This window comes from Aythya ferina (genome assembly GCF_964211825.1).
Source record: "Aythya ferina genome assembly, chromosome: 19".
Lineage (NCBI taxonomy): Eukaryota > Metazoa > Chordata > Aves > Anseriformes > Anatidae > Aythya > Aythya ferina.
In genome coordinates this window covers 13,093,609-13,102,588 of record NC_140309.1, presented here as the reverse complement: position 1 = coordinate 13,102,588, position 8,980 = coordinate 13,093,609, and the positions used below count along the sequence as shown (strand labels likewise).

Genomic DNA, 8,980 nt, shown 5'->3' with positions numbered 1-8,980 from the left:
AGAACAAAGTGCCTTCTTATATCCACAGATACATGTGGTATAGAGACAGTAATATGTAACACATTTGATTTCTCCTAAAAATAAATAAATAAAAATTCATAGGTCAGAATTATGAATTTTGGTATATGAGTATGCCTTGTTCCTGAACAATCTCAAAGACACTACTGGGGAAAAAAAAAATCAACAACTTGACCTTTGGATTTAAAGAGGACCAATCACGAATGAATTTCACCTGAAAGAATTTAAAGCAAAGATGTAAGTATAAAATTGTGTGATTTTGACCATGAGTTTCTGTTTCACAGCGTTTAGTATGAAATCACAGAGATCTCATTACTCACTATAGTAACACCAGTTGTACTTGTGGAAAACTTCAGGGGTACCTCACAGCTATGGAATATTGCACACTGGAGTAAATTTGTACACATCTTGCCTAGTTTCTTGAGGTCAAATTAAAAGAAAGCCGATAGAGAAGTACTTCAGAGTACAATAAAGCCAGGCACACTTGTTTAGCTAAAATGTAGTAGTTGCCAAAGTGTGAGTAAAATCGAAGAACCTGCATCAAGTATTTATTCTGCTTATTTTTATAGTTTTCATTGAATAGCCAATAACAACAGCATCTGCAGCTCCAACCTCCAGACTGCAAATGAAAATTCTTTTGCTATATTTCCAGTTTAATCTTTTGGGTAATTATTGAGGAACTCAGGCGTTGCATTTCAAATCTACAAAGAAGTTAGTAATTCCATTCCTCAAGAGCATGACAGACGTATGGAATGACAGTATTACATGCCTGACAAATTTGGATGCCTTCTATGATGAGGTTACAGCATTGGTGGATGGGGGAAGAGCAACTGACATCATCTATCTGGTCTTGTGCAAAACATTTGACACTATCCCCCATGATATCCTTGTCTCTAAATTAGAAATGCAGAGATTTGATGGATGGATCTTTTGGTGAGTAAGGAACTGTCTGGATGGTCGCGCTCAGAGAGTTGCGGTCAACAGCTCAATGTCTAAGTGGAGGTCAGTAACAAGTGCTGTTCCTGAGGGGTCAGTATTGGGACTGGTGCTGATAACATCTTTGTTGGTAACACGGACAGTGCGATTGCGTGAACTCTCAGCAAATTTGCCAGTGACACCAAGCTGTGTGGCACAGTCGACAGGCTGGAGGGAAAGGATGCCATCCAGAGGGACCTAGACAGTCTGAAAGGTGGACCTTTGCAAACCTCATGAAGTTCAGCAAGGCCAAATGCAAGGTCCTGCATCTGGGACAGGGCAATCCTAAGCACAAATAGAGGCTGGGCTCAGAATGGATTGAGAGCAGCCCTGATAAGGAGGACCTGTGGGCGTTCATTGATGAGAAACTCAACATGAGCTGGCAATGTGCGCTTGCAGCCCAGAAAGCCAACTGTATTTTGGGCTGCATCTAAAGAAGCGTGGCCAGCAGGTTGAAGGAGTTGATTCTGCTCCTCTACTCTGCTCTTGTGAGACCCCACCCGGAGTACTGTGTACAGCTCCGGGCCCCCCAGCACATGAAGGACATGGATGTATTAGAACAAGTCCAGAGAAAGGCCACAAAGACAATTAAAGGGCTGGAGCACCGCTCCTATGAAGAAAGACTGAGAGCTGGTGGTGTTCAGCTTGGGGAAGAGAAGGCTCCAGCTGTAGCATCTAATGTAATGCTCTTTTGTCTCCTCCATTTCTTCTCTTTTGTCTCAGGTAAGGAAAGAACATAGTTGCCAGGAAAATTGAGTGGTTAAAGAATACTGCTAAATATTTAATGACGGACATTTTGGTTAGGTATTTAACACACCTTTCATTTGTTTTCAGAATCTTTATGTTTTTCTTCAATAAATCCTTCAAAAATTACTGTCCAAAGCTGTGACAGCCATTTCAATTAATAGACAAAGAATTTTTTTATTTTTATTTTTTCTGGCAAAGGGTGAAAGGAAGCACTTGGTGCAATAGCAGTAGCTGGCCAGGTTGCTGGAGGCAGCGTTGCTCTTCCCATAGCAACTGCTTTGTTTACCTGCCCTGACGTTCTGAGCCCCCTCCTGCAGGATTTGTCTCACGTTTAAAAACGAACTGTGCTGCTGCCGTGAAGATTGAGGCTGGAAGAAAGCTGTGAACAAACCCCCCAGTGAAGGGGAAGCGAGGACGTGTTGCTTAGCCAGGATTTGTCCTTGGGAACGAACAATCCAGGCCAGGAGCAGTTTCAGCCAAGAGGTGTGTGAGGGAGAAAGGTGTGTGTGTGGGGGGGGGGTGGTGATGTCTAACGATACCTGTGCTAGTGTGTGGGCAAAACCGTGTGTTGGTGAGTGTATGCTGTCCCTGTGGAGAGGCGTTATCTCAGAAGCACTGGATAAACTTAGTGCAAGAATAGGAAAATTGATATTCAGTCAAATTGCTGTCACTTTGCATATATTTTGGGCATCTGTTTAACCCTATGTTAAAAGAGTCACAAGTAGGCTTTGTTCTGTGTTCTCCTCTAGCACTCCCTAGGCTTTTCCGTTTCCTCTTTTATCTGGTTTTCAAATTTTTAAGGTTCCTTTTTCACATTTTTTTAGTGTCTGTTAGTTTTGTTTGTTTGCTTGTTTGTTTTGCAGTCTAGAGTTTATGCATCTCTCCAGCCATGTTCTTAAAGCATGTTTACTTCTACAACCTGTGGGACATTATTTAACTTTTATACTAGTTCACTTTTTTTCAGCTTTCTCTGATCGTCTCTCTTTCCTCCTAGTTTCCGTTCCCAAATTCTCGGTTCTTCATTCTCCCACATCAAAACCTCTCCTCCACATCTTAGCAAACTCCTGGGGAACCTTGAGCAAGAAATTATTTCTTTTCATATCTGTGTCATTTTGCAGATAAAAGGGGCAAGATGTTTTTTCTACCCTCCTGGACCGTATTCATCCCTTCTTGCTTCTGCAGACAAATATAATGCTACTCCTGATTTCAGGTTCCACATTCCAAGAACTGACCTGTGTTATATTCAGAACCCTTCAAAAAAAATGTCCAGACTGTTTCAAGCACCACCGAAGTTTCATCCTTCCGAATGGCATGTCGCAAACAAGATGCAGTGTGCCAGTACAGAGTCTCAGAAATCCAGTTCAGAGCGCATGATAGCTGAGAGTCAAAGGCTGGTGGATGAAATAGAAAAGACAACTCAGAAAACCCAAAGTGATGTCAACAAGAAAATAGGTAATCCCATGTGTGCTCTGCAAGTATCATCTGAGCTATATGTTTAGGCTGGACTTAAAAAATTTGGTGATTTTGGGTAGGAATATATGTCAATGCCATGTTATCTGATCTCATGGAAAAATACAGAACATTATCAAAATATTTCTAGGTGGATTCTTTATTTTATATGAAATAAATTACCTGTCTAAAATGTGCAGAAAGCTATTTCACCCCAACCTCCTGACACAGTGTTGTAAAACTGTGTCCACACATCAGCCTCCAGCACTAAACTCACTCTGCAGTGGACTGAGTCTATTTCTAGCTGTAGCTAAGATCTGACTCACAATGCTCTAGCGTTTGAGAGCAGCTTGTATTAATAGATGTTTGTAACTTTCATTCTGCAGAGCAGAGACTGGAAGAAATAAAATTCTGGAGGCAAGAATTAGATAACAAACTTGAACAAATTATTAATGAGACAGAGGTACTGTTGACTTTCAAGACCAGGCTGGAGAAAGCCTTGGAGAGTTGCAAAGAGCCACTTGTCATTGCCCAGAAGTGTCTCCTGAACAGGTGAGATTAAGAAGAAAAGTGTTCAGGGAGTGAGAAAAAAAATCTAGGTAATAAACTTTTAACAAATAATTTAAAAGGCTGAAAACTGAGGGGCTGCTTCTGCAGCAGAGTCATGGTCTGATTTATGTGTTTTAACACTGGGGACCCAATCCCTTAAAGGACGGATTACCAGTGTGGCAAAGAAAGACTTTGGATATGCTGGGCTCTCACCACTGTTATCAGTAGGTATTTGAACAATGTGACTGATGGCTTTTCCTCTTTTTATTTAGGCAGAGGCGAGTTGGGATTGACTTGGTGCATGATGAAGTGGAACAGGAACTGGTCACAGAAGTTGAAGTCTTACAGGGGGTAATTGCTTTGCTTGAACGTACATTGGAACAAACCATTGAGCAAATCAGGTACAGTGGCAAAGAGCATAACTTAACTTTGGTTATCTGAAAAGTAGGACAGACATAACCCTGAGAAGTTGAAGCATCAGGCTGAACACAGAACCAAGGTTACTTTCAGTTCTAAACAGTTAAAGAAGTTCAGTTTTAATTGTGAGAAGTTCTGTTAGAACTGAAAGCATTTCGACACGATCCCTGGTCTTCCCAGGATCCAGTCCTGTGCATTTAATTCCAGTGGAGATTATATCATCAGTTCACATGGAGTTAGCACCATGCTCTAGATTTTGTGACTTTACAACTAAGAGTTCATGCATGAAAAATTCAGTAACAGCATTTGCATTGACTAATGTACCTCTTCTCACATGCATGTTTGAGAGACTTCTGCTTAAGCTTTGGCTTAGAGTCTTGTTGTTTCTTCTTCTAGACTAAACCGTTCTGCAAAATACAACCTGGAAATGGATCTGAAGGATAAATTCACAGCTTCGAAGATTGACAGTTACTGTGCTAGCCTGACAAACAACACTCCTGATGTCAGATATGCTGATAATGCAGTGAAAATAGAAGGAAAGTAAGTGGTTATTTAGCTCAGCAAATGTATGCTAACTATACAGCTAGTTTGAACCATTCCAGAAATAGCAAGATTAAAGTAGAATCTTAGAATCATTAAGGTTGGAAAAGACCTTCAAGATCATCTGGTCCAACCATCACCCTACTACCAATGTCACCCAATAAGCTGTGTCGCTAAACACCAGGTCCGAGTTTTCCTTAAACACGCCCAGGGACGGTGACACCACCACTTCCCTGGGCAACCCATTTCAATGCCTGACTGCTCTTTCTGAGAATAAATGTCTCATGATTTCTAACCTAAACCTACCCTCTTGCAACTTGAGGCTGTTCCCTCTTGTCCTGTTACTAGTTATCTGTGAGAAGAGGACGACCCCCATCTCCCCACACCTTCCTTTCAGGTAGTTGTAGAAAGCAATGGGGTCTCCCCTGACCCTCATCTTCTCCAGACTAAACAACCCCAGTTCCCTGCTCAGCTGCTCCTCATAGGACTTGTGTTCCAGGCCCTTCACCGGCTTTGTAGCCCTTCTCTGGCTATGTTCCAGGACCTTGATGTCCTTCTTGTACTGAGGGGCCCAAAGCTGAACACAGTACTCAAGGTCTGGCCTCACCAGAGCTGAGTACAGGGGAACGATCACCTCCCCGGTCCCGCTGGCTACATTATTCTTGATACAAGCCAGGAAGCTGTTGGCCTTCTTGGCCACCTGGGCACACTGGCAGCTCATGTTCAGGTGAGCATCAATCAGCACCCCCAGATCTTTTTCTCCTGCATGACTTTCAAGCCACTCTCCCCCAGGCCTGTAGCACTGCAGGAGGTTGTTGTAACTATATGTAAGTAACTATGTGTAAGACAGACTAGCTGTTCATCATCAGTCTGTTGTATATTTTTTTATACTTCTGTCCATCACTTTAGTATCTGTGTAATATGTCAGTGAAATAAGCCACAATAATCATGTTTCTAGAGAACTGCAGTACACTACAAGTTTTTGAGGCTCACAGTTACTTAGAGCAAATTTCATACATTGCTTAAAACCAGAATAGATTAACTGATATAATTTCCTTTCCTCTCCCAGGATGTCGTAGTTGGTAGAATGCTGGACTGGGACACATGAGGTGTGGGGTTAATTTATAATTCAGTTTTTAACCTGTCAAATATGCCCCTTTTGTGTGAATAAAGTGTGAATGGTTTAGATGGAGAAACAGCTACTACAGAACAGGTTGGTGAGAAGAAACAGGCTATGTAGTGTGTGAAACAGTCTCCTGAGGAAGCTATTGACTCTGCAAGAACTGACACACTTGGAACACCAAGACACTGCTGGTTCTTGCCACTACTACACCAGGGGACATCAACAACGGATTGTGTAACTCAGACCACACCCAGAACAGTGTTTGATGCTGTATGCAGATGATGATTACAGGTTTATAAACACACCCAATGAAACAAATAAACCTCTGAGAAACTTTCCAAATACCTGCCTACAAGCCACTGGGGCACAAGTATGACCCTCCACTTCTGGTGATACACCTGGGGGTTGGCTTTGCAACTATTGCTACAATTCACTATTTGTATATGTAGAACTGAACTGTGCAAGAGAGTAAGTGAAGGTGTTATGTGAATAGTTACTTATTATTAATAGTAACATAATTATTTTAGTAAAAAAAGTTTCATTAACAAAAGGTGTTCCAAGAAACTTTGCTTATTATCTGTGTCTACCCCTTCCTCCCTTATCAGGAAAGGAAAGTAAAAAGAAAGTTGCTCTGTGATTTTATCAAAATGGTTTCCATACTACCCCTATTTCTTTCTGAAATGTTTGTGACAGAGCGGGTCTTTATTTTGTATCTGTTTAATTCCCAGAAAAACTAGCACTCACTGGGGCATGCAGTTAATAGTACTGCTTTATAGTACTGATTTGTTCTTTTTAGCACTCATATTTGGTTTTATGGAGCAATTACAGATTTACAAAATCACAGATGGCCTGATGCTACCAGTCAATGACCTTTTATTTTGAATCTCTTTCAGTTTTATTAGCCCTGAAGACTGGACAGATTTCTCAAACATAAATGTTGAAAAGGCTGACAAACAGAGAAACAACTCACTGTCACTAAGGGCAATGATTGACAGCATCCTTTCCCAGACAGCGAATGACATGCACAAGCAATATGAGATGGTCAATGTTGCTTTTAGAAACAGGGTGAAGGAAGTCAGAGATGCCAAGCACAAGCTAGAAATACTCCTTGCATCAGTAAGTAATAGCAGTCTGTCAGTGAAAAGATGAAAACAATGGGCATGGGTTATCAGCCAGTTTACTGAATCTGGTGTCTTGAGCTACTGCAGTTAAGAATTTTACCTTCATAATACTGGCAAGAACTGCCACATTCCCCCACCACCATCTGTACCCCACCTCCACCCTCTACCCCCATAATAGTCAGCTTAGATTTTATTGAACCAGCTCTATGTGCACTGATACAGAGGTAAATTGTTTCTGAAAGCATTCACTCAATGGAAATGCTTAGGCTTCAGTGAAGTTGGGATTTCCCTTGTGATTTTCAGATACATGGTATTCCTACAGGGTTTTCACGATTGTGATGTAAAAGCCTAATAGCTTATTAAATCAGGGCCAATGTGCTTGAAGTTCAATGCATAAAAACTGGGCTTGATGTTAAGAGTTAATTGCTGAACTTAAATTGTTAGTCTCACTTAGAATGATGTTACCTCCTCTCCAGTGAAGGAACCATAATCCTGGGCAACCTGTAAAAATACTCTAGTAAAATAAAACCTAAACATAATGAGTGTTACTGTGATTGCTATTACTATAGCTATTAAAGATCTTGATGATTTCGCTCATTGTACGAGGCAGTGTGCAGCAGTTCCTTCTGTTGGATTTGTTAAGGTGATGGATGAGACTGCCTTACAGGAGAAGAACATTGCAGCCTTAAAGAAAGCAATTGCTGATAAAGAAGGACCTGTTAAAGTGGTTCAAACTCGCTTGGAAGCAAGAAACCATCGTCCCAATGTGGAATTATGTTATGATACAGTACAATACAAGTTGATTAGTGAAGTTCAAGAGATTACAAACAATATTCAAAGGCAAGTAGAAATGATGAAAGAGTGGGAAAACTGTGGTATATATTAATGGGTTAAGTTAAATAGTCACAGTAACATTGGGTCCCAGCTATCCTCCCTGAAAGGTTGGGAACTGCTTTTTCCTTAAGGGTAGCACATTTTAGGGTAAGCTGTCTGGATAGAGTCTCACTGTGAATCCTCATTCTTTTTTTTTTTTCTTTTTTTTTTCCCCACTTGGAATTCTTATCCCATATGACAAAATGTCCATGTATTCTCAAATAATGTGTGTCTATATTTTCCCTGTTAGGTTAAAGGATACATTGGCACAGGCTGAGACAGAGCTGAAAGGTCTGAGCCGACGACAGCTTTCCTTGGAGGAGGAGATCCAAGTCAAGGCAAATACATTATACATTGATGAAGTGCTCTGCATGCAGATGAGAGAGTCTGTTTGCATTAACAACTTTTGAAGACATCTTCCTGAACAACTCCTGGTGAGATTTTTATTGACAAACTTCCAGATTTACTGGTTTGTCTTAATGCTGTCTTCTCGTTCTAGATGTGTAAGGTAATTAAAACAGACCTAGTATTTACAGCTACTTCTATGCTTTAGAATGCCTGATGAAATCTCCCACTTGGCAATAAAGTTCCAGAATAAGAAGGAATGTGCCTTCCATGTTATTTATCTCATGTGCAACTGATGATATCTTTTGCCACTGAGAGGTACAGAAGTTGTGGAAGTTTAAGTAGGTGTTTCCACATAAGGCACTTGCTGGAAAGATGGGCAAATGGGAGGGGTGGGTAGAAGCACCATGGGTAGGACTAGCCAAGGTACGTTTTTTTTCTTAACACCTGCTGTTAAGAACTGGACAGTGTGTATGTTAAACTCAATAGGAACTAGGGACTGGTGATACATTGGATGGGGTATCTGATGGCAACTGAGTCAAGATCAAGCCAAGGTTAATTTGGGGTTAATCATTTCCTCACCCCGTATCTCTGTTTCCCTATTTGTAAAACAGAAACAATCAGAGGGCCTTCAATTGTGAGGTGTTTGAAACTCTACAGTGGGAATTGCTGAGTAAAGTGGAGGGGCTAGATTTTACTGGAGGTGCATGTAAAGGCTGGGAAAGGGCTTCCTCTGGTTCTGGTGAGGGAAAGCAAAGAAATTACAAGGATAAATGATGCAGGAGACACATTTGGTTCTCAAATCCAACATTTTAATCCAGGG

The 8,980-nt window shown here is 41.1% G+C and overlaps 1 protein-coding gene across 1 annotated transcript; it reads left to right on the top strand.

Annotated features, from left to right (window-relative positions):
• Positions 1-3,002: 3,002 nt before the first annotated feature.
• TEKT1 (tektin 1) lies at positions 3,003-8,417 on the top strand (the record flags this gene model as incomplete). Its single annotated transcript, XM_084493533.1, has 7 exons — positions 3,003-3,192; positions 3,576-3,741; positions 4,011-4,139; positions 4,552-4,695; positions 6,712-6,934; positions 7,583-7,779; positions 8,063-8,417. The coding sequence occupies 7 exons, from the start codon at positions 3,003-3,005 to the stop codon at positions 8,220-8,222; spliced, it is 1,209 nt and encodes a 402-aa protein (XP_084349659.1). The 3' UTR covers positions 8,223-8,417.
• Positions 8,418-8,980: the final 563 nt, after the last annotated feature.